Genomic DNA, 26,061 nt, shown 5'->3' with positions numbered 1-26,061 from the left:
ACACATATGCATTTGGCATAAACTACTAATTTAGAAAGTGCTCTCCTGGCATCTGCTGCACTCAAAGTTTGTAAGACTAAAGGACAGCACGACACTGCTGAGCTTTACTCAACTTTAGCTTAAGTGTGCATGGTGGTTTTTGGGACGTGCAGGTTTATGCGTCATGTAAAAGCATCTGATGCTTAACATTTATTTGGGTGTTAGTTTGAGACTTCCTACAGAGGACCGAACAAAAAAACAGTGACCTAGTTTATTTAGATGGCCTACAGCAAAGCAGTTGATGTTGTTTCGCAGATGCTCCAACAGAGATAAGAAGGAGAATCTACACCAGCGTCTTGGTCTGAGATTAGTTACTGCAGGCCATGAGATTTTAATTAATCTTATACCAGTAACGAGGGATGTCAGGCTTTCTCATAGGTATTATTCAACTCTGTGTGGTTCCCACAATGGCAATCTGCCCAAATGTGCCTCTACAACATCTAAGCATCTAAATAACACGAACATTAAAAAGAACAAATGGATAAATTCAGCATCCTACCTCCATCTCCATTCGGCCCATTCCCATGACATCATATTTAAGAACAATGGGCACAGGGTCGGTGCGTCCTGAGGCAAAAGTGACAGAGAAAACTAGTTGAGTTTTTGAGATAGGGACAAAACACCAACTCGAAGACAGCCTGCTTTTAGAGCATAGGGTGCTGGGGTTAGAGAATATTTGCCTTGAAAGTGCAAAGAGACCAGAAAGCTACAGTGAACCAAACACCAGCCATTCTCACAGCTTACTACAGCCAACTACTGAACTAATCTAGCCTATTAAGCTTTCATGTGGCTGTTGGTTTGCATTGTAGGCACTGTAGGTGAATTAGATTAATCATAGCTTTGTTTAATTTCTGGTGGATTAAATAAAGACGAGGCAGTTGTTTTGCACGGAAGTGCAGACACCATGCACTTCCTTGTGCATTTATTGCTAAAGCCCTGTTAGACCAGAAAGCCAAGTTTAAAAGGAAGTGAAACCTTAAGTGTGCATTTTGGAGTTAGGTGGAATTGTAACAGGCCTGCACTGATGTCTCCATCACTAAATCCTGCATGGAGGAGAAATTCCCAAAAGCCTATAAAGCCAATTGTGTCATCTCTTGCAGGACTCTCTGCAGCAACCATTTTTTAATGTCCTATGGTCCAAATCGGTTAAATTTTCTTATGCACCATTTTGAATCATGATGTCAAAAAAATAATTTTTTTTCCCCTTAAGTTTTATTATGTAAGCTGTGAAAAGAGCTAGGACAGAAGGAAATTAACTTTAGAAAAATTAAACCAAAAGACAACCAAAACAGAATGAAACATTATAGATATGAAATATTTAAAAATCAAAACTACTTTAGAGATTGACACAAATTGCTTAATCCACTTATAATCAGCCAAACAAAGCAGAAAGAATGTAAAAAAAAATGAATAAAGACACAAGCACTCAACTACAGCAGAGTGACGTCACAGGCCAGGTGTCGCCATGTTGACAGTGCAAGGGAGGGGGATACTTACCTGATAAAACATGAGGGGATGAGTAGGAGGAGGAAAGGGGAGGACGGACAGACAGACAGAAAGACAGGGGAATCTCAAAACAAAAGGCATAAAAAGAAATTGGACTAGTCTGCTGCTCCTGATGCCAGCCAGATACAACAACCAATCTTACTCATGGGCATTTTAATTCAGTTTGGTTTCAGTTTTTTTTTTCCTCCCATATATTCACAAATGCCACCCCAGATTTCTAGGCATGCCATTGGGCTTAGAAAGACATACGACCCTGGAAGGATTTGCTCCAAATTTAAATGTATGCCTCTAAAAATCAAAGGGAAATAGTTTCCTCGTTAAACTGAGGAAGGTAAGACAGATGTTTGGTCTAATCATCTGTGTCATTCCTGTGCTCGCCTTGGGTAATTAAGTCATAACAGCCCAATGACTTATTTATTATGAAATCACTGATGCATGGACATTCTAACATGTCTTTGCCTGCCTGGACTTTCAGTCCCACTGCAGTGTCTCTTAGTTGGACAAGCTTTTCACAAAATATTTTACTCTTACCTTATTATTCTCGATGTCTTATTCAAATGGAGGAAGTAAGAGGAAACGGCTGTTTGGGTGAAAGATGTGTGGTTTCACACTCTTTCACAAACGGCGTCAGAGCAGTGAAGCAGAAAACAGAGTCTGGTCTGTTGGCCAGCCACTGCAGTGGTCTGTCTGAACTGAGTCACAAGCAAGGCCCAGAACTGAAGACTCATGAACGATTACAATCATCCCAAACTATCACCAGTTATTATACACAGTGACAATACCTCCACATTACCCATTCCAGTGGAAAACAAAGGGACCAGACAAAAAACAATGTGCAGCTAAATCACGAGGTGTGAATCACAAGGTTTAAAAAAAAAAAAAAACTGAAAACAAACAAAATGACAATATTCTAACAGTAATACAGATGCATGGTAATATACAAGCAGCAGAATGAGGACTAGGACAGAGAGAATTGAAAGCCTATGTAGCATTGGTGCTCTGATGAGAGGAAAATGAAAATAATGGGAGAAATTAAAAACAAAAAAAAAACAATTTAATTGGGGGATAAAATAACATTTACCACTAAGTTTACCATCAGCACAACATGGGCAGGATCAAATTGCTGTAAAAAAGAAACACCAATTGGTTAAGCAGGAAGATTGAGGCACATAGAGAAGGGCAGGTGGGGTTGGGTGTGTGGTAATGGGGTTTCAGGGCGTATTAGCAGGGGGGGCTTCTGTAAGTCACCGCCACCCCCACCCACCTCATCCCTTTACTCAGGGCTAGGTGCTTACAGGAATCTCCTCTCACCACTTATTCAAACCGCTTGTTCAAGTCCCCAGGCCCCTAAAGTGATGTCGTGCATTTTGACAGAAAATGTAACCGAAGGAACCAGACTACCATCCCTTAAACTTAAAGGAGTTTCTACGACAGGATATTGTGACCAGTAAATTGTATTTATTCGAGCTACAGATCAGAAAGGTAGCATTTATCTTAAAAATGGAACCCTTGCTTTCTGAATTACATGTCTTTCTAAAGAGAGAGGTGTAATACACACTAAAAACCAGGATGCATAAAACATGGTAAAACAATAACAGGACTACCTAGAATGTCTCATGTCAAGATTCAGGTTTAGGCAGCTCCATATTACTGGTCATTAACAACCTGTAGTGAAAAAGTAGCTACAGTTCATCAAACAATGTTTTCCATGTATGTCTACAAAAACATATTTTACTAGTAAATATTAGAGAGCTTTAAAAAAAAAAAAAAAAAGAACACCTGGTGGATTTTTTTTCAACTTAAAAATGTAATAAATACCCTTAGGCACGGGCCAGTAGAAGATTCTAACAGTATCACTGTATACACTCAAAAATATAAAAAATATATATAAAATATGATCCAATAGCTTTCTTAAAAAACAAAAAGGTAACATTTATTATTATATTGATTTTGAGAAATAGACCTAAGCAGAAATAGAATGAACTCGCAGTAAATGTAGTGGTAGTTTTTAAATAGTTATTGTAAAGAATATTTTTTACCGCTAAATTAGTCTTTTTTTGTAAGCAAGGGAAAAGTGCAGGAGCCAGCTGATCAGCAGTGTGCGGCAACAGATGGGATATGGGGGGCAGGACTGATTAGGACATTTTGGCAACATGAGTGGTGCCAGTTCAAATGCACTAAACTTATTGCAAGCCTCATTTTTAACCATAAATGTCGCTACAGAGAACACCTCCCTATATTAAACAGATGCTTGCAGATCTAGTGGAAGTACATTTATTATATACAAATTTAACTAAACAGTTAATATACAAATGTTACTGTTTATATATTTATGTATGCATACACTTGAAAATTTGAGAATGACTGCAGAATCTGGGGATCTAAGTAGGCCTGCCTCCGGTACGTCCCTGAAGTAGCCACAGCCCTGCATCAGCTGACCTGTACAAATGCAAGCTGGCTTTTGGGGTTCGAGCGTTATTCGGAGATGAAGTATGGTTTGTGTGACAAGCTAGGACTTAAAAGTGAAAACAACACTTGGAAATCCACTCTAACGAGAAGAGCAATAAGGCGAGCTTTTGCTCGGCCAACAAAGGATTTATAAACCGAGTTCGTCTGCCATTACTGTTGTGAGAAGAATGCGATGGGGAGATTTTAGTTCTGACGTCAATGCCTCATCACATCTGCCATTATCCCGCTCTGACTTTATTTCTGAAAGCTCACACCTATGCAGGACATTACCTTCTCGACTAGTGATTCGTGAATGACCAGATGCGGTTTAGAGGCGGTTCATCTTTGCGGATTTCTGAGACAAATTTTTAAGCGTGTTATTCTAAAACTTTCTTTGGTATTCATGAAAAGGACCATAGAACAAGAATAGTCTGAAGGAATAGTTACCATAACATTTTCAAAGCTGTTTTTAAGAACATTGACCCTTATAACGGTAACTGACCCGTGCCTAAATCCACTATGCTCTTTCTTTTAAAAGACTAGTACAATTTTCTTATCTGATTAATGCTTTCAGGGAAGACCACCATTTTCCCCCTCTAAGTTTTTGCCTTGTATAAGCTTAGCAGTTAGCAAGTCTCCTCAAGATCCTATTTCCTGGCTATTCTGCAAGCTCAGTCTGGGATGTGCTTTAACCCAACAACAAATGAAAACATGAAACATAGGAACATACCTGAAAAAGTAGCCAGCAAGGCTTAAAGCAGTGTTTAGAGTCACTCCTGAAATGCCATAGGTGTAATAGAAAAATAGAAAACAACTACTGTGCAACTGTTTTTTAGTTTTACATTGTTTGTATTTAACAAATATTGTGGCTCAGCATCCTACCTCCAACACTGCTTAAAGCCTCTGGTAAGGAAGAGCTTGAGGCAAGCAGGAGTGCACCTCTGGACAAACATGCTGTGCAGGAGGGGCAAAGAAACAGGGGGAGGATGGGAGTCTGTAGCATGGGGACAGAGACACTGGTTGTAAAAAAGTAGAGAGGTTTTTCCTGTAAGTTGACTCTATGGCCCAGTAAGTAGCAGACACACACATCTAAGTCCCACATAATGACCACACACAAACACAACTTTCACTGTTTTAGAGGTAGAAACAGGTAAACAAGCAGAGGGGGAAAACTTTTCTACACTGCAAGCCATTCAGAGTCTGAGCCGTGGTTACAGCCAATCAGATTACTTCAACAGCAGCCACGGAAACTCAAAGAGAGAAAAACAAAATCTAAAATACATGGAGATGATAATTCTAGGGGATGTGAATCATGAATCATGGGTTCCTAAATCTACCTTGATTTCACATGGATCTTGATTCTTGGTACAAATCGAAGCATTTTCTCTTAAGCAGATTGAAATAAAGGTTTAGTGATTATGAAGCAAAGAGGAAGAAGCTGACAGAGGCCATTAGCCTATGATACACTGTAAAAGGAGTGTTACACTTAGGTCAACTGCAGAGTGGGAGAAAGAAAACACACCCACACATGCATACTGACATAGAGAGGGGATCCAACAAACCTTACCTAAAAGGGGCAAAAGGGACAAAAGAAGAACAAGAACAAAGTCAATACAGTGAAAAACGTAAAGAGGGGACAATGCTTAAACTTCAAATGTCAACAACTGTCTCTTCTGGCAAGGAGGGCAGGAAAGAGAAGGACGATTACCATGATTATCCAGCATACTTCAATGAGATGTGATGCTGTAATTAGTATGGGAGCCTACTCACAAGTTTGACAGGAAAGCGGTCTCTAAGCTGGGCCATTAATTCCTGCACAACAACTGGACACAATTGGCTGCAGTCTCATCTGCCCACAATGTAGGATGCTTACATAACCACATGAATTCTGCCAGAGGCACAAACAAGAGCACAGTCATCCCCTGCAAAGTGCGCTCTCCTCCACATCACCTCAAATATATTGCTATTCGACTCTTCAAGGCCGGATGGAAATAAACATGGATTGAAATTTCTGCTGTGCGGCTGGCCTCTATGCATTTGTCAGCTTGCCCAGAATGAAACGGCTTCCAGGTCTCATCTGTTCACTAGCCTCATTCATGCTGAAAATACCTTTGAGATGACACAAGAAACTAAGGCTATATATGTACATAAACAAAAGCTAGTAGGGCAGCAACAAAACAACCAGGTAATAAACTTCACTGTAGCTTCTCCAGAGGGTCTCACAACCACAATGTTAATCTTTAACCATTTTAAGCAACCCCTAAAGCATGCTCATGCTTCTAAGACCTTCACCTCTCTGAACCAACTTTATATTATGTTGAGCAAAGATTTAGCATTTTCAATTGTTTGGCAACAGTAGCTTGTAAAACCAGCAAATAATGTCAATGTAAAATACTATTAAAACAATTCATGCAAGTTCATTTCAGCACTAGGCTTCTATGTGGAGTTTATGTTCATCTAAAATGTTTTAATGTGTTCATATTTTGGGCTTTGTACAGAATTCATTCTGACAGAGTGAGCTGTCTAATTAAAACACCACCATTTAGTACAGATGTTGCTGGTGGACATTTTGGGGAAATTGATGCACTTGAGCACAAGTTGCAATTTTGCTGCTAAGCATGATGAATCGCTCAGAAATGACTAAAATGATTTGGAATAAAAACAGGATGTAGTGGAGAAGGTGGACAAGACAGAAAAAAAAAGCCAAAGTAGGCATTAGGACGCCAGACTGGCAAATGCCAAACAAAATCCTTTTTAAGTTCTTAGATCAGTGAGTTTCCAAAAAAAATAAATATGAATCTGTTGCACAATGGAAAAACATGGAAGATACTGAGAGCAGGACGTTAACAACGAAACAAAAAGGGCTATTTGAAAACATGCCAGAGTTTTAGACTATTGCCACTTATCCATTAGGACTATGAACCCAGCAGGTTTGAGATAACGGTGTAGTAACAAAAAGGCAAGACCAACCCACACATTCTAATATCTTCACATCTTCAGCCTTTCATCTCAGTGAATCGGTATCAGCTAGTTGCAAAGAACTGTCCGGTGAACATTACTTCTCTTTGAATAATTTTATTAAAAGTTTGCATATTATAGAATGTATTTTATATACAAATCTAAAAAATGATCCTCTATGACTGGTGTTGTAGAAGCACCACCAATGGAATATGTTGGAGCAATAAATGCATTGTACTTTCAGGCCCACAGGTCCTTCTCAAAATATTAGCATATTGTGATAAAGTTCATTATTTTCCATAATGTCATGATGAAAATTTAACATTCATATATTTTAGATTCATTGCACACTAACTGATATATTTCAGGTCTTTTATTGTCTTAATACGGATGATTGTGGCATACAGCTCATGAAAACCCAAAATTCCTATCTCACAAAATTAGCATATTTCATCCGACCAATAAAAGAAAAGTGTTTTTAATACAAAAACGTCAACCTTCAAATAATCATGTACAGTTATGCACTCAATACTTGGTCGGGAATCCTTTTGCAGAAATGACTGCTTCAATGCGGCGTGGCATGGAGACAATCAGCCTGTGGCACTGCTGAGGTCTTATGGAGGCCCAGGATGCTTCGATAGCGGCCTTTAGCTCATCCAGAGTGTTGGGTCTTGAGTCTCTCAACGTTCTCTTCACAATATCCCACAGATTCTCTATGGGGTTCAGGTCAGGAGAGTTGGCAGGCCAATTGAGCACAGTGATACCATGGTCAGTAAACCATTTACCAGTGGTTTTGGCACTGTGAGCAGGTGCCAGGTCGTGCTGAAAAATGAAATCTTCATCTCCATAAAGCTTTTCAGCAGATGGAAGCATGAAGTGCTCCAAAATCTCCTGATAGCTAGCTGCATTGACCCTGCCCTTGATAAAACACAGTGGACCAACACCAGCAGCTGACACGGCACCCCAGACCATCACTGACTGTGGGTACTTGACACTGGACTTCTGGCATTTTGGCATTTCCTTCTCCCCAGTCTTCCTCCAGACTCTGGCACCTTGATTTCAGAATGACATGCAGAATTTGCTTTCATCCGAAAAAAGTACTTTGGACCACTGAGCAACAGTCCAGTGCTGCTTCTCTGTAGCCCAGGTCAGGCGCTTCTGCCGCTGTTTCTGGTTCAAAAGTGGCTTGACCTGGGGAATGCGGCACCTGTAGCCCATTTCCTGCACACGCCTGTGCACGGTGGCTCTGGATGTTTCTACTCCAGACTCAGTCCACTGCTTCCGCAGGTCCCCCAAGGTCTGGAATCGGCCCTTCTCCACAATCTTCCTCAGGGTCCGGTCACCTCTTCTCGTTGTGCAGCGTTTTCTGCCACACTTTTTCCTTCCCACAGACTTCCCACTGAGGTGCCTTGATACAGCACTCTGGGAACAGCCTATTCGTTCAGAAATGTCTTTCTGTGTCTTACCGTCTTGCTTGAGGGTGTCAATAGTGGCCTTCTGGACAGCAGTCAGGTCGGCAGTCTTACCCATGATTGGGGTTTTGAGTGATGAACCAGGCTGGGAGTTTTAAAGGCCTCAGGAATCTTTTGCAGGTGTTTAGAGTTAACTCGTTGATTCAGATGATTAGGTTCATAGCTCGTTTAGAGACCCTTTTAATGATATGCTAATTTTGTGAGATAGGAATTTTGGGTTTTCATGAGCTGTATGCCAAAATCATCTGTATTAAGACAATAAAAGACCTGAAATATTTCAGTTAGTGTGCAATGACTCTAAAATATAAGAATGTTAAATTTTCATCATGACATTATGGAAAATAATGAACTTTATCACAATATGCTAATATTTTGAGAAGGACCTGTATTTGATTGAAATGCTGTTTCCATCTTCCATCAGTCTGTGACTGTCCTGTGCAGTGCCTGCCAAAATAACATTAGATTGCATAAGAGAGAATAAACTTGACAAACTGCTTTTGCAAACTGAGTTATAATGTTGAAATGCATGCATATAATTAAAGGGAAAATGACAATAAACCCAACATTAAAAGTTTTATTTAGATTAAAACCAACCCCCAATGGCACACACACACAGGCTACGAGAAACCTACAAGAACTTCAACATGAGAGAGATTTAGCTTCTGAATATGTTTTAGAAACAGGGAAATTCTCTTTTAAACACCATCTCTGCAGAAAGCAGAAGATTAGTCAGTGTTACAACATGAACAGATACAGAAGCAGTGAGAGATTAAATGATTCTGATGGTTTCACTTCGATGCAGGAGAGACACTTTATATTGTAGCAAACTGCAAAGTTGTTTGATAGTGAAGGTGGTCATGCAGCTCAGCACAGCTGTAACAACCACAACGATCCCCATGTGCTGTCATATTAATACTAATATGCGCTAACAATAATCGCTTGATCGACATGTTCTGATTGCTCTGTTTTGTGCACGGTAGCTTAAAGATAACACTACAGTCTGCAGAATTGCACACATGGGAGTGTTAACGTTATGTTGCCTTGACTTATAATCCTACAGGTGTTTATTTTTTCTAATTTAATCGTCTCTTTAAGATTTAAACTTTATGTCGGTCAAGGTAATTTAACATCAAAATAAAACAAATGCTAAAGTTTTAATGGCAACAACATTTAATGTCTGCCACTCCATGCAAACCCCAACATCTAAGATTATGAAATGTGTCTTATTTTGGGGTTCTGCAAGAGATGTGAAAAAGATAAAAAAAGAAAAATATCAGAAAATAAATCTCTCAGATCTCTGGAGCAACCTTACACTAATAAACTGAATATCAATGTCTCAGTTTGCAAAAGAAATCACAAGAGGATCAAACAAATCCCCAAGGTTTGCTCCCTCGGATTTAATCCTCTACAAGCCTCCAGAAACCTTTACTCCCATCTTTGGGTTCAAGGGAACGGCAGCGTCAAAAACAACTAGAATCATGTTCGTTTTAACCACAATATTTCCAGTCCGGAATCAGACAAAAGGAAGAGGTCAAAGAAAGGATGTGAAAAGAAAATAATTTTGTAGGGTGTCATATAAAAAAAAAAAAACTAAATGAAAATATGAGTAGGAAGAAAACAGAAGTAGATAGTGGCTCAGTGCCACCAGCAATCAGTGAACATGAGTGTGCTTCAGAGTGAATCCTTACCCTGCATGGTCTTGCCAAGTCCTTGCCCCAACTTCCATCCATGTTTTTGAAGCAGCCGGTGCCCGATGTTATCCTGGCAGAGAGAAGAGAGGAGAAAAAAACCAAAAATATTCCAATAATAAGAGGAGCTATACCCTGTGGGCATGGATGAAAACATCAAGACAAACAAAACACTCAAATCACACTATCATCATAAGCACAACCACCACCACCATTGTCATTATTGTCATAATCTACCAGCGTGTAACAATCAGTGTCCTCCAGCAAAAGGAGTGTTAGGGCAGTTGGGGAGAGGGATAAAGGCTCGGGGACTTGAGTTGAAGAGTAAGATTGCCTATGTTAAATAAATGCATGAGTCTTTGTGTGGTCTAAGCTACAAGGTTTACTCCTACATTATGAGTGTATTTTAAAGAGACGATTATCAGGCAAAAAAAAAATTCATGATCAAGATAAATACATCCAATAACATCCACTATGTAAGAAGTTAGAAGGAGAAGGGGGAAGAAGAGGCCAATATATGTATCGCACGCATACATATATGATACTATGATACACTATAGAGTAGAATCTTAGTACACAAAGAAAACTGACACACAACAGGTATGGAAATCTAGCAATAACAAAATAAAGACCAGAAACTCCAAGCTTGCAGTGAATCCGTAACCATGATGGGGGGGGCATTCAGCTGTGAAACATTCAACTGTCACCAAAATACAGCAACAGGAAGACACAGAAGCGGAGCTTGTGGGCCTTGGATTACCATTACAAGGCCCAGAGTGGACTGGTTATGCATGTGTGAAGGGCTCTGTGGGTGTGCAGATGAAGAGAAGGACAGTGTACTTATAACCACATTAGATATAGTAAAAATCACTGTTGAGCATGGTTTTGGATGCTTCTTGCGTTTTTATCATGAATTGTCAGATTCCAACCATGTTCACACTAATGGGAGCAACAATCTGCAACAGTTTGGCCATCTGCTTTAATGTATTTACTTAATTTATACTTAAGATTACAATAATAAGCATCAACAATCTTGGTTAGATCAGACAACCGATAATAAGCAAAAGGGGCTTGAAAGGCATTCAAAAACATGCACAAGAGTGATTTCTAGCACACTGTGGGCCCAATGAGCAAGTCATGTTATTTCACTAGTATTGGTAAGCAAGATAACAAAAATATTTACGTGAAATGCAAGACCATCCCATCACTACACACTACAGTACATCCTCAAGCACATATAAACAAGAAACAATGACATTTCTTTATAAGCAGTGTTTTCTGTTGTGATTATAACTATTCCAAGCTTCTCTAACATTCACCAGAGTGCTGCATTCTATCAAAAACCATACAAACCAAACAGAAAGGATATTTATAATCACAAAGAGACTGACGTCAACTTTCACAAACAGAAAGTGAGGGGTAGGAATAAAAAATAAAAAAAAAATAAGCATGCAGCTTTTTGTTAAAATGATTTAACAAAAAGGGTCGTCGGTGTTAGTAAGAGTGCTGCTAGTGGTACACATACAGTGGGGTGGGGTGAGGTGGGGGTAGAGGGCAGGTGAACAAAACTCCAGCTGAGTTAGTCTCGAATGAATCAGGCACAGAGAGGGAGGATGGCTCAACAAGGAGATCTCTTTGACAAGAGGTCAGGAACATGGGCAGAACAGAACAGGCTGAACCATGATGAAGGTAGGTGTTCAGGTGGTAGACGTGAGCTGGGTTTGTATTAGGTTAGAGCATGTGAAGGGAGTGGTAGCCTCAAACACACGGCACACACTGCATCTCTGCCCACAAGCGTGCAAGTGGAGGTAATCTGACTTATTCCTTTGTTTTAAATCACACACATATTGTCGCCTGCTTTTGCTCTTTTTAATGTGTTTCCAGGAGAAAACTAAAGTCAGCTATGGAGATTAGAAAATGCCACATCATGATGGTGAGAAACTTTAAATCCTAATCAAGTGACTGGTTTAAGTGTCCTGTTATCTAAAGAGATGAGGCAGTCACTTCCGGTTTAATTTAGAGTTTGGCGTTTTCTTTCCTCCAGTTCATGTATTTCGAAGCCCTGTGTACTCTGTGTGACTGTTAGATGTTGTCCTCCACAGGAAGAGTTAAGACAGATGCTGGAAATCCCATGGCAGAGAGGAAACTGGAAGCAGTCACCACAGTGAAGATTTAACTTGGTGTGAGTAGTTGAAGCTTAGCAGTTTTTCATTCTCTTCGAAAATATCCCCGTCAGTCACATCCAACTATATGGATGCCAATAATTTGTGGAACTTGCTCGTGACGCTTAAAGGGAAATGGAAATTAAAATCCACTAAGAACTTTGAACTGGGATACTTTTATACTCTCCATTACCAAACAATAAGAGTCCAGCAAAATATTCAGAAATGCTGTGGAAACATTTAAATCTCAAACCTAAACTTCACATGTGTTTCTGATGGCATGTTTCACTTTTTTGTTTTAAGAATTTAGACCTAAGAAAAATGTAGAGCAGGCTGGATGCAGCGACAGTTTGCACCTGTTGACAGTTAAAAGATTAGGTCAAGATGAGCTCTGTGGAGGCTGGTGGCCAGAGATGACGTGTACACTGGGTGTTGGACAGCAGATGAGTGCACCAAAAGAATAAGACAGACGGATGAAAGCAACGACGGTGAGTCCAACAGCAGTGCAAGTGGAGTGAAGGCATTTCCATACGAACCTGGCTTTAAAATACTGGGCTGTCAAAGAAACAGTCACACGTGACACAACGTAAGAAACCAACCAAACGCTTTCAACGGCAATTCTGCTAGCTTCTCTAGGTCTTAAAAATACAACTCTCTCTCTGCCTTGAAACAAACATTATACTGTATAAAAACAGAAAAGGCAGACATTTTAATAAATCCACCAACTGAGCGTTAATACAGGAGAAAGAAAACAAAACAAAATGTTAAATTAAAAGAGATCTACAAGGGGTGCTTTTTAGAGTGTGCACTGTGCCGTCATCGGCACAGTGCACGGCAAAAGATATGGATAAGGGAAGTGATATGCAGGGGACCCCACCAACAGACTTCAGAGAATTAAGTCTTATTGTTCTTTTTATGCTTTTGGTTTGTTTTTTATAAAAATGGGACAATATGTGCATGTTCATTCTTCAAGATTGAGAAACTTGGGCCTAAACACATAAAATAAACAGCCTTTTCTTCATTTTACTTTAGTAATAGAGCACACATTTGTAACTTTCTAAAGACTCAGATAGACTGCGAGGATCCGTTTCACAGAAAAGCAGCTGCTTTTGGACAAGCTCCGCTCCTCACAAGTCCTTGCAGATCCTTTGACTCAGGCCTTTGCACATTACTGGTCTGTGTCAGATGTGACAGGTGGGACGAAGCGAAAAAACAACTGCTGAGGAGTACCGTAGACTAAGTAAAACAGAAGTCCCATGTGCTCCGTAAACTAAGGAAAATGACCTTTTCCAAGATGCTACTATTGAAATATAGAGTAAAATGACAGAAAAACAGAAAAGTCTGATTAAATAAATCTAATTTACACATAATAATTCAAAATCATACTTACCTTAAAATTCTGAATCCCCAATTTCAAAGATGGGAAATTGTTCAGACTCTCGTCAATTAATGTGTTTAAACATCTTTATTGTTAGTTTCTTAATTTTTATTCCCACTTATTTTATTTAATATAAATGCATTTGAGGATAGAACTGGGTTTTAGCCAACACCATTTACCAATCATAACTTCTGCTCACATGATTAAAGCTTGTTCAAAAAATAAATGAAGTGGTGGTCTTAAAATAATGTTGACCGAATATTAAAAGGGTACCGTTTGCCATGGGTTGTTCATCATATTTAATAAGCAATAAAAGAAGTCAAAATTTTTAAAAGAGCAAGCACTTTGTTTGATACTTGCAACAATACAAAATGCTACAAACTTAAAAAGCTCCTATAACTATAGCTTAAATAGCATTTTGTGCCACAGTTTCCTGTGAGCGTTCATGTTGTTCTTTGGCTCTGAGGCTGCCCACTGCATATCGCTGTGGTACTGGGTCAAATAGGCAGAGGAAGGTGGATGGCAGGTTTAAGGAACTGGGAGAGGTAAGAGACAAGAAGGAATGAGTCTGAGATTTAAAAAAATAACAACACAAAGTGTTGAGAGCACATAGTGCTTAATGCTACCAAATTAACACATGCAATGCAAAAACAGTGTTAAGAGAAAAATAGCAAAGACCAAAGGGGTAAGACAGGAATTAAAAGATATCCCAATAAAATACCACAGACCTCTAGCTGCCTATAATTCACACACAAATGGCAAAGGAGGGGCTCTGAGAAGCTGGGCTGAAGCCTTAATGAACAGCTCCAACATTATGTATTGGTAGACTAAAAGGTTAAAAGGTTGAAATTAAGGAGGTAGGCCTGTGACGGTAATTATTTGCTTTTAACATTTAACGTAATGTTTCAAGGATCATAATTCAAATTCTATTAAAGGCGGATCCTGTCTTACAGAAGACTATAGGACATTTTGCTGTTTTTTGTTTTTTTTACATTTGCACAGTTAAATTGACTTTGTACTGTTTCAGTCACAGGAGACTTCATACAGGTGACAAGGTGACACTTCACAGCTCCAATGCCACAGTGCTTTTTTTGTGCGAGGAGCTGCGTGGTGCTGCAGCAAGCTCCTCAGCCCCCCTCCACAAATAATAGTACTAGCAAAACAGCTACTCAAAGCCAGGTGAGCAGGCCACTACTCTTTCTTACTTGTCCTCCTCCTCCTCCATCAACCACATGGAGAAAAATACAGGTTTTGTTCGGCTGAAACAGTATTCTGTTCTGAAAGTACCGCAATTTACCTTCTGGGCTTTGACCAGAACTAAAACCAAATACAATAAAATAATGTGCAAACAAAATGCAAGTAGGATTTAATCCATGTATGAGTGCACAGGTGCATTTCCCCCTTATTAAATACATTTTTAAAACAAAAGCTTGGTCAGACCTATCTTCACACCATAGGTAGTTTTATTTAAATACTCAAAGTAAAACTTTTAATTAGCCTTCAACAAAAATCTTACGGGTTCAAAAAAGGACATTAATAGCGTTGAGGAGAGGTTTCTTGCTGATTTTGAGGACATAAGAGTTTAGGCCTGCACACCAAAATGCTTCAGAGACAGAAAGGAGGGTGGAGAAAGTGCGGAAGACAGAAAAAGAGAGCTGCCCGCGCTATTATCAATATGCCTCTTTAGCGAAAAATGCAGTCCCAGTTGCACAAGCACCATGCCAGCACAGAATGACAGAGGGTACTGTACACCGAATCACTGTGTAGAAGGGAGGGAGCAAGAAAGAGAGCGAAGGGGAGCTAGAAAGAGAGAATAAGATGTTAGGAGTGACAGTCGTGAAACAGAAAGAGTAGAGAAAGAAAGATAGAGTAGCGTTACAAAGGACCCTAAAGATAAGGAGTAAGGAAGCAGAGCGTGCAAATACAAACCAGGTCATTGCTGCTTAGCTAATAGGGGGCCAATTCGCTGCAGGAGAGAAATGTCGAACACCCCAAGTTGTGTACAATAAGATAACTGTCCTATAAATACAAATACTATACACTAACACATACATTCTAAAATCTACATAAACACACACTCAGTCAAACACGAATGTAACCATCCACACCATCTAATGACCACCCTCTGTTTTACAAAGTACATGGAATAAGCACTGCCTTGTTTTATTTCACAAATCAATGCTACCTAAGGCAGCACAAAATCAGATAGACAACTTTTCTTCTATTTAATCAGACTGAAATGTGATATGGCTTCATTTCTGAATTTTCTAATAAAATTGCAGTAAAATTGTTAAATAAGATCTTTTTTCCAATACTTTATTTGAAATTAATGAGCAGCTACAGTATTAGGATAACAGCTAATGTGACAGTGCTTCATCCACTTCATGCCAACAGGTTTATCTCACTCTGCTAGGATGACTAACAATGACTAATGTGAGATTGTTACAAAGAAAATAAAAACTAATGATAATCTGTGGGCTGTACATATAACAGGAAGATCTAGGATCTAAATCATCTTCTTATATGTCACAGAAGAAATGAAGTAGGTTGGGGACATGAGACGTGGGAGTGATTTAAAAGGTATTAATGGACACTGACGAGTGATTCTACAGGTTAGGTGGCAAGTGTGTTCAAGAAAACACTAGATGCATCTACACGCACAGTATGGAGTAAAGGTGTGGTTCTTATTCCTCCCTGGACCAATCATATCCACTCTCACAGCTGGTCCAATGGTACAGGACGACGGTTGCAACCTTACCGATTCGATAGGCTTGTCCAGGGACGCCTGTTCCAGCTCCAAATGGCCTTCTTCATACTGGTCGAAGTGATTCCCACCCTGAAAAATGAACACACACAATTAACCTTATTAACTTTATTAGAAAAAAAACAATGATCAGTTATACGAAAAGATCATTTGATGTACAACAAAATACATATTCATTATAGTTAACAATTGTGATTTCAGTCACTGATACCTCAGCACTGGTCTAATGTGTGGGAGCTTGGCTCCTACAGGGGTTGGACAATGAAACTGAAACACCTGGTTTTAGACCACAATAATTTATTAGTATGGTGTAGGACCTCCTTTTGCGGCCAATACAGCGTCAATTCATCTTGGGAATGACATATACAAGTCCTGCACAGTGGTCAGAGGGATTTTAAGCCATTCTTCTTGCAGGATAGTGGCCAGGTCACTACGTGATACTGGTGGAGGAAAACGTTTCCTGACTCGCTCCTCCAAAACCGCCCAAAGTGGCTCAATAATATTTAGATCTGGTGACTGTGCAGGCCATGGGAGATGTTCAACTTCACTTTCATGTTCATCAAACCAATCTTTCACCAGTCTTGCTATGTGTATTGGTGCATTGTCATCCTGATACACGGCACCGCCTTCAGGATACAATGTTTGAACCATTGGATGCACATGGTCCTCAAGAATGGTTCGGTAGTCCTTGGCAGTGACGCGCCCATCTAGCACAAGTATTGGGCCAAGGGAATGCCATGATATGGCAGCCCAAACCATCACTGATCCACCCCCATGCTTCACTCTGGTCATGCAACAGTCTGGGTGGTACGCTTCTTTGGGGCTTCTCCACACCTTAACTGTGTGGAGATGTGGGGAAAACAGTAAAGGTGGACTCATCAGAGAATAATACATGTTTCACATTGTCCACAGCCCAAGATTTGCACTCCTTGCACCATTGAAACCGACGTTTGGCATTGGCATGAGTGACCAAAGGTTTGGCTATAGCAGCCTGGCCGTATATATCGACCCTGTGGAGCTCCCGATGGACGGTTCTTGTGGAAACAGGAGAGTTGAGGTGCACATTTAATTCTGCCGTGATTTGGGCAGCCATGGTTTTATGTTTTTTGGATACAATCCGGGTTAGCACCCGAACATCCCTTTCAGACAGCTTCCTCTTGCGTCCACAGTTAATCCTGTTGGATGTGGTTCGTCCTTCTTGGTGGTATGCTGACATTACCATGGATACCGTGGCTCTTGATACATCACAAAGACTTGCTGTCTTGGTCACAGATGCACCAGCAAGACGTGCACCAACAATTTGTTCTCTTTTGAACTCTGGTATGTCACCCATAATGTTGTGTGCATTTCAATATTTTGAGCAAAACTGTGCTCTTACCCTGCTAATTGAACCTTCACACTCTGCTCTTACTGGTGCAATGTGCAATCAATGAAGACTGGCTACCAGGCTGGTCCAATTTAGCCATGAAACCTCCCACACTAAAATGTCAGGTGTTTCAGTTTCATTGTCCAACCCCTGTATATGAGCCATCATACAGTCAAATGTTTTCCTGTGCTGTGTGTGTTTGGGAGGGGACCTTGGGGTCTTGTCATTGTTTAGCATCTGTGAGGTGTGAGTATTGGTCAGAGAGAAGCAGCCAAACTGCAGCTTTGTTTAGGAGCTGAACTGGTTAAACATCTTGTATACTGTTAGATTTTGAGGAAGGAAAACTACTTCTGTTCTGCTATTAGGAGAGTCAGAGTTTTTGTTCCTATAAAGTTGATTATAATAATAATAATAATAATACAGAACAAATATATTGCAATATGTATTGTGTATCATAATAAATCAACTAAATTGGGATATTAATTTTAGGTAATTTCGCTCAGCCCTATTCCCAGGAAACTAAAATCTAAAAGAGAAAATAAAATTGTAAAATTGTCTGAACCCTTCAGACCATTTAAAAAGCTTTGACTGAGGTAACTATTGTCTATAAACTATGCAAAGATGATTCTTAGTCACAAAATGAGAGTAAATAGATACAGACTGGCGCACAAGGAGAATAAAAATGATACATTAGATTCTACAATCTAATGTATCATTAGTGTTAGCTTGTATTGTTTCTTGGTAAAATAAATAAATAGAAAAATACATTCCAGTAGTAAAAATGAGTAAAGACACCATCTAAATATAGTAAATAAATAACCTTTTGGGAACGTGAGCAATGGGCCTACCAAACCCAATCTAAGTAACGCACTTAATGAAAACAGATTCAGCTCTTCTTCTTTTTATCAGCAGAGTAGATTGAGGTTAGGTTTGTGTGTCTTCCCTTCGCAAAAGCGGAATAATAAATGATTCCAGAAATGTTCTAAATTTTACAAGCCATGTACACAAATCACTAGGATGATTACTTGTGGAAAGCTGAACATAAAGCTAATACAAACAAACTATATGGCATTCTGAGTTTTCATTCTCTTTCTTTGCAATGCAGGTGCTGAACATTTACATTTACCTTGCGGTTTTACTGACAGCTTCTTGCACTGAAATATATTTGTTAACATTTCAATCATTTACTGACAATCAACGTTTTTCTGCACAAATCCTATAGAGGTGCAACTATGAGGGGCTGTTTGCAACTACATTCTCAAGAGTATCTGCAGAATAAGTTAACCCTAATGAGGTAATTTAATGTCAATAATTCAGATTAAATTAAATACTACATCTAAATATGTGAAAATCCGGATTATGAGAAAATGAGATGCAGAACAAAAGCAATGTACTCAATTACAAAAAAATCAATATAACTTGCTGCTCCTCTCCACTCTTCTGCCTTTTACTTAGACCACATAATATGCTCTTTATACTCATGTACTCTCCACAAGAGCTTCTTACTTGTTTCTCAATCACTGTTGACTAATACAGTCTTTACTACAATGGTTAATATGAACAGTTTTTGCTCTCTTCTGCTGATCATTAGAAGAATAAAAAACATTTCTCAGTAAACATATGTTAGCATCCTCTTGGGCTTCCATACCAACTAAGACTATAGCTAACCCCTCTCCAAACAAAGAAGGCTTTGACAGCTAACCTCTGCAGTCTTTCTGTAGCACATGCTAAAACTCAAACAGCCCAATATAAAAGAATAAAGTGGGAAAGCTCTTTGCTGGGTTGTGCAGTAGACATTAGTTTGACCATCTGTGGGTATTTGCCGGATTGTGTTGCTTGGCACCAAGCTTTAATCCACGAAGAAACTTTCTGAATACTGAGCATATAAATGCCTTCACTGCAGATCTCACACACAGAGCTTCACTGTGCTGAGCCTGCCATCCTCAACAGACTCATTCAGACCACACAGCAATTAGGTTCTTCCCAACAAAATAGCTGAAAACAGTTCAACAGCAAAAGCATTTAGGTGGAAAAACATCACCACAGAGTCACTTGTAAAACAGATATCTGAGAATTACAAAGAAGACAAATAAATTTTAAAAATGTACAAGTTCATTAACAGTAACAGAAATGATTTAAGCAAAATCTGGATATGGCAGCATAAAAAAAAAAATCTGACTGAATTAAAAATGTGGCCATTTTGTGTATGCTGACCCAAGAGCCATAAAATAACTGACAAGATGCACAAGAAAGGAGTTTATTTTGCTGCCCAATAACAGCTGAACAAGCAGCAACTCCTAGCTCCATAAAAATAATAAAAATCTTTATAAACTTTATACAATATGATTAAGTAGATACATAGTGTGATGCGACATTAGGACGCTTACTGAATGCAAATGTTTGATTAAAAAAAAAAACACGCCCACTAACAAGAAAGACATGATAATTTTGTAGACCAGAAATGTGTTTAGCTTTTGCTGGGTGTGGTCACAGATCTTAGATAAGCAAAAAAAGACAAACGTCTGAAATACAGGTGATGAAACTAAGCTACTCAGCTATTCTAGCATTTATCTACCATTTCTGAGTCAAGCCTACTTTGTTTCCAATAAGATGCACATTTCTGCAATAAAAAAGCAGTGAAGTAAATCCACTCTAAACATTAACATTTACTAAATCTACAAATCGGTTGCCGTTTCATTCATATTTGTAAAATCGGATGACAATTTACCAATTTTGTAATCCATTGTTATCCAGGTCTAAACTTGCACTTCATAAGCGTTAAAAATACATATCTGAAGCAATCTAAAAAAACTACACCAAACGATTACAATAATGAGATCAATATAACTCTAAACATGCACTGCGTAGCTTTTGGCTGTTAAAAGGGAACAGCAGCCTGTATACATAAGTATAGCTGTATGTTAGCCAAGCTTACATCGTTAGCATTTTTCGATAAACAGCCAGCATACCCAAGGTCACTACGTAGTCGGCGTGTATTCAATATTTATTTTTGCTGTTGATAGGTTTAAATTATCAATTAATAGGAAAGAGCTGCAAATAAGGCTGTAACAGGAGTAAAACTGGGACATGTTTATAAAACTAGTGTCAAAACAGCCGCAGTGGACTAGCGTTAGCTAAGCTAGCTTGCAGTGCTAGCAAGCACCATGTACACAGAAATACGCGCAGTTGTCTGTAAAATACTGGATGTTTTATAACTTTTATATCCTCTCAAATGTTCTAAAACACCCCGGCGTACTAGATTCGTTTAAAGTCGCGGGTCTTTTGACGTGCATTACCTGGAAATCACGCTCTTCGTTGAATCTAGAAAATCTGTCGGCCATTTTCTGAACGCAGCTGCAGTTTCTCGTTTGACTCCGATGGAAGCGCCTGGTGGTGAACGAACGGTCCACACTGCGGAGGATTTACGTCTCACTTCTGTCCATCACAACATTTCCCTGTGACACAGCAAACATGGTCTTTCATGTGTATACTGGTTTGCAAAACATATGCTAAAGAACACTTTTAACGGATTAAAAACAGAATTTAATAAATGCATTATTAAAAAGGGATAATAGGGATTTTGCAGTAAACAAAACAACGAACTGAACCGAAACACGTGTCCTATAGGGACTGAATCCATCCGTTTTTATTATTCGTGTCTAAACTATTCAGTGTAATAAATTAAGAACTAATAAACATCGTAATATAATTTTTTTTAACATATCAAAATATATATGTTAAACATTCAACAGAACTAAAATGACAAAGCAAAAGAAGTAAATATAATATTGATCCAGTTATAATTTTTCTTGATTGGTTCCATGTTACATTTTATTCATTGGTATTATCTAATCCACTGAATCTAACTATTTTATTATACTTTAAAAATTTGGACAAAACTGGATTGTATATAGACTATTTGGATGTGAATTGTGCCTGTTCTGTAAAGTGCATTGACATGACTTATAACTGAACCAAATGGAATCCAATCAAATTACAGCATAAAATAAATGTAAGCATGTGGCAGATTGTATTTAATGATTATAGTATTATAATATATTCAGTTCATATGTTTTTAAACGGTTTGGTCAGACTATTCCAGAATTTAAACCTGCAGATAAATGGCAGAATTCTTTTGATTCTTTTGATCTCAAAACTGAAGGCAGAGAGATGCTGGATATGATTCTGCATCCATGTCCCTGTGAAATACGATACTGCATACTCTTGCTGGGTCCTTGTTAGGGCTTGGGGTTGATCTATCTTGTTTGCCAACGATTTCACATTGCCCATCATAATCGATGGAAGAGATTGTTTGAACCTCCTTTATCTCTCTCTCTCTTCTTTGCTCCTGCTCTCCATCCACGGCACCTCCTCTTCAGCTCATCTTGGATTTGGGGCTGTGGTTGATGTATTATTTGACCTTTTAGGATGTTAATCAGCTGTTTCTGGGTGTAAATTCCAACTTATTGCTATGTTCATGAATCATAACGAGTTTCCAAAATTAAAAAAGTATCAGCAAAAGTACTTCAAGCAGCACAACATCCAATACCAGAGAGAATAATTGGTACTACACAAATTACATAATGAAGTAGAACTTTAGCCCCAAAATCCAGCAATATTTACGAGGACATCACTCTCAATTCAAAATATTAAATAGAAATCTGTAATAATAGTAAGACAGTTGCGCAATTGTCAAAATTTCAAAGAAACACTTGTGGTATGTTTGCTGTTAGATGTCTATTAAAGTTCACCAGCCAAATCCGCCCTGCATTAGCCTACTGCAAACAAGAAGACCACACAAACATGTGAGCAATTGAAGTTTCTTTTGTCAATTTATTATGTTTCTTTTTTATTTTTTATTTTTTTTTGTGTGTGGATAATATTCATGGCTACACTGTAATGCAAGACTTGCATTTTTGCAAAAAAAGGAAATTTTTGCAAATTAATGATTAATAAACGAAACAAATGTATTTTCCCTGGTTCTTCAATTTTATTGAATACGCTAGTCATGCTCTTTGAACATATTCTGATATTTTTTTTCACAATTACTTTCTCAGCAAGATATATACAGTGATAAAAGGAGGAATTTGTTAGGATATTGATCTTCTTTTAGTAGTTACATTTTAGAGAATAATTTCTCATTCTCATACATTCAAGCTGTCACTATACTATTTCAATAAAACATACTGCAAGCAAAGGGTTAAAATCTACAAGCAGACCGTGATAGTTTAATGTCAGTCCTAGAGATGTCTGTAAATTTACTAGTTATTAAAGACACATGTTTTTCACACAACTCTTCAAATCAGATTTATAAGACTTAATAAAACAATGACAGAAGTGAATCAATCCATCTTGTGTCAAATCATTGCCATTACATGTGATGTATATATATACACACTCACTGGCCACTTTATTAGGTGCACCTTGCTAGTACTGGGTTGGACCCCCTTTTGCCATCAGAACTGCCTTAATCGTTCGTGGCATAGATTCAACAAGGCACTGGAAACATTCCTCAGAGAGTTTTGTCCATATTGACATGATAGCATCAAACAGATGCTGCAGATTTGTCGGCTGCACATCCATGATGCAAATCTCCTGTTCTACCACATCCCAAAGGTGCTCTATTGGATTGAGATCTGGTGACTGTGGAGGCCATGTGAGTCTAGTGAACTCATTGTTCAAGAAACCAGTCTGAGATGATTCGTGCTTTAAGACATGGCGCGTTATCCTGCTGGAAGTAACCATCAGAAGATGGGTACACTGTGGTCATAAAGGGATGGGCATGGTCAACAACAATACTCAGGTAGGCTGTGGCGTTGACACGATGCTCAATTGGTACTAAGGGGCCCAAAGTGCGCCAAGAGAATATCCCCTACACTATTACACCACCACCACCACCAGCCTGAACCATTGATACAAGACGGGATGGATCCATGCTTTCATGTTGCTGATGACAAGTTCTGACCCTACCATCTGAATGTTGCAGCAGAAATTGAGACTCATCAGACCAGGCAACGTTTTTCCAATCTTCTATTGTCCAATTTTGGTGAGCCTGTGCAACCTGTAGCCTCAATTTCCTGTTCTTAGCTGACAGGAGTGGCACCGGTGTGGTCTTCTGCTGCTGTAGCCCATCCCTCTCAAGGTTCGACATGTTGTGCGTTCAGAGATGCTCTTCTGCATGCCTTGGTTATAACAAGTGGTTATTTGAGTTACTGTTTCCTTCTATCAGCTTGAACTTCTGGCCATTCTCCTCTGACCTCTGGGATCAACAAGGCATTTGGGTCCACAGAACTGTTGCTCACTGGATATTTTCTCTTTTTCGGACCATTCTCTGAAACCCTAGACATGGTAGTGTGTGAAAATCCCAATAGATCAGCAGTTTCTGAAATACTCAGACCAGCCTGTCTGGCACCAACAACCATGCCACATTCAAAGTCACTTAAATCACCTTTCTTCCCCATTCTGATGCTCGGTTTGAACTGGAGCAGATTGTCTTGACCATGTCTACATGCCTAAATGCATTGAGTTGCTGCCATGTGATTGGGTGATTAGAAATTGGCATTAACGAGCAGCTGGACAGGTGTACCTAATAAAGTGGCCATTATGCATTTATCACTTTTATCCAAAACAAGATTAAAAATTTGGATATAACAGTGCAATTAATATTTAAGCTAACAATAAGCTACTTAGAAAGAAGACCACTAGTCAGTAGTCAGATTCTGACAGAGGTAAATGGGATGACAGTGTAGAAACAGAGTGCAGGTATAAAGAGAAATAGGTGCTAGAAGTACTACTACTTGTAGAGGTCAGGAAAAAAATACAAGACAGTCATTGATTGTTTGGGAAAGGGTTAAAATAACCAACTGTAAATGTATCAAGCATTTTAATGATGCTTTGAGACAAGGATTTTGTATTAAAAAAACTATGATTAGTACATCTCGTATACATGTCAGGCATTCTTACTGAAAGGCAGCCAAATGGACTGGAACCATCCAGGATGTTAGCACCCTTTTTAAAACTTCCCAGCCAGACAACAGGATCATAATGAAAGATTCAAATATAATCAAATGTTGAAGAAATTCCTTTGTTGATTCAGTGGAACACAAAGCATAATTCAGTGATACAAGCTGCTCTGAAGTTCATCGAGTTTGGTAGTAGTAGATTCAAGGATGTTACAGCTGACAGGGTTTGCATATTATTGAATCTGTAAAATGTGTAAAAAAAAACTGACTTATACATTTTTTATACACTTATACATTTTTGTAAATTTGACAAATACCGTAAGAACAGTGAGGTATGAAATGTGTGCATTGCCAATTCCATAAAGTTCAAGGCAATTCCTCCAACAGATCAGTATCGTCTTAGTGCAGGATCTGCTATTTTGTCCTAATAACATCTTTTAAAGCTGCATCGTCACAGAGACAGGATACAGACACTGGCTTTGCTTTTGTTACAAGGTTTATTCAAATAAATAAAATCTCTAATTTAATCAGCATGACTTTAGTAGATGCATATTTGATATATCAGAGCAAGTAATACATCTTTGAATTATACAACTCACACCCAATGCATGTTGCATGAAAAGCACCCTAACCTCTGGTGCCCCCAACCAATCAAAATCTAGGAAATCATCTAAATTCTGCGGCAGTATAAATTGTATTGAGGACAGCAAAAACTCCCAATTCTCAGCAGCAAGCAAAAACATGGAAGCCAAGGCAAAGCAAGTGTATTTGTGTAGCAACCTTTTACACAGAGGCCAATAAAGCAATCTGTGACCTTCATGTAGGAAGCAAACATTTCACGCCCTGATTTAAAAGAGCCAACAGTTTTTGCATATTCCAAGCTTTCAGGCAGTCTGAGCAGCATAGAAAATAAATGTTACCTCACTTTGTTTAGTCTTTGTCCTGTCAACACAGAGTGAAGTGGTCTCTGAAGACCTGAAGGTTCTATATGTTCATACATGACTCTGAAATGTATTTATCCTCAATACCATTTATTGCTTTATGGATCATCAACAAGATTTTAAATGCTATTATTTTACCAACAGGAAGCCAGGGCAGTGATTTAAGGACTGGTGTAATGTGACCCATTTTACTGGTGTTGGTCAGGACTCCGACTGCAGCATTTAGGATTAGCTGCATCTGCCTGATTTTTTTTTTTTTTTTTTTTACAGACACGTGGAAAAGTTGGTTGCAATACTCTAACCTACTGAAAATAAAAACGTGCATCTTTTTTTCTGTGTCCTGCTTTGATTAGAAACCTTTTATCCTGGCAAGACTT

At 38.8% G+C, this 26,061-nt stretch overlaps 1 protein-coding gene across 3 annotated transcripts in view; it reads right to left on the bottom strand.

Moving 5' to 3' along the window:
- LOC124864105 (G patch domain-containing protein 8-like) overlaps positions 1–21,137 on the bottom strand; it is a 28,302-nt gene extending 7,165 nt beyond the window's left edge. The window contains exons 1-4 of one of the 3 annotated variants that reach the window (XM_047358734.1): positions 21,078–21,137; positions 16,410–16,487; positions 10,112–10,184; positions 539–606 (exon numbers count right to left, since the gene is read on the bottom strand). In XM_047358734.1, the coding sequence (XP_047214690.1) occupies positions 539–606; positions 10,112–10,184; positions 16,410–16,487; positions 21,078–21,122 (264 nt within the window). In that variant the 5' untranslated portion in view covers positions 21,123–21,137. Of the gene's footprint in view, positions 1–538; positions 607–2,626; positions 2,669–10,111; positions 10,185–12,809; positions 12,826–16,409; positions 16,488–21,077 lie in introns of those variants that run through there. The other 2 variants (XM_047358735.1, XM_047358736.1) reach the window with 2 other exon arrangements.
- Between the last annotated feature and the right edge of the window lie 4,924 nt (positions 21,138–26,061).

Source organism: Girardinichthys multiradiatus, chromosome Y, assembly GCF_021462225.1.
Source record: "Girardinichthys multiradiatus isolate DD_20200921_A chromosome Y, DD_fGirMul_XY1, whole genome shotgun sequence".
NCBI lineage: Eukaryota > Metazoa > Chordata > Actinopteri > Cyprinodontiformes > Goodeidae > Girardinichthys > Girardinichthys multiradiatus.
Note: the sequence above shows the minus strand (reverse complement) of the source record. Positions and strands in the feature narration are given on the sequence as shown.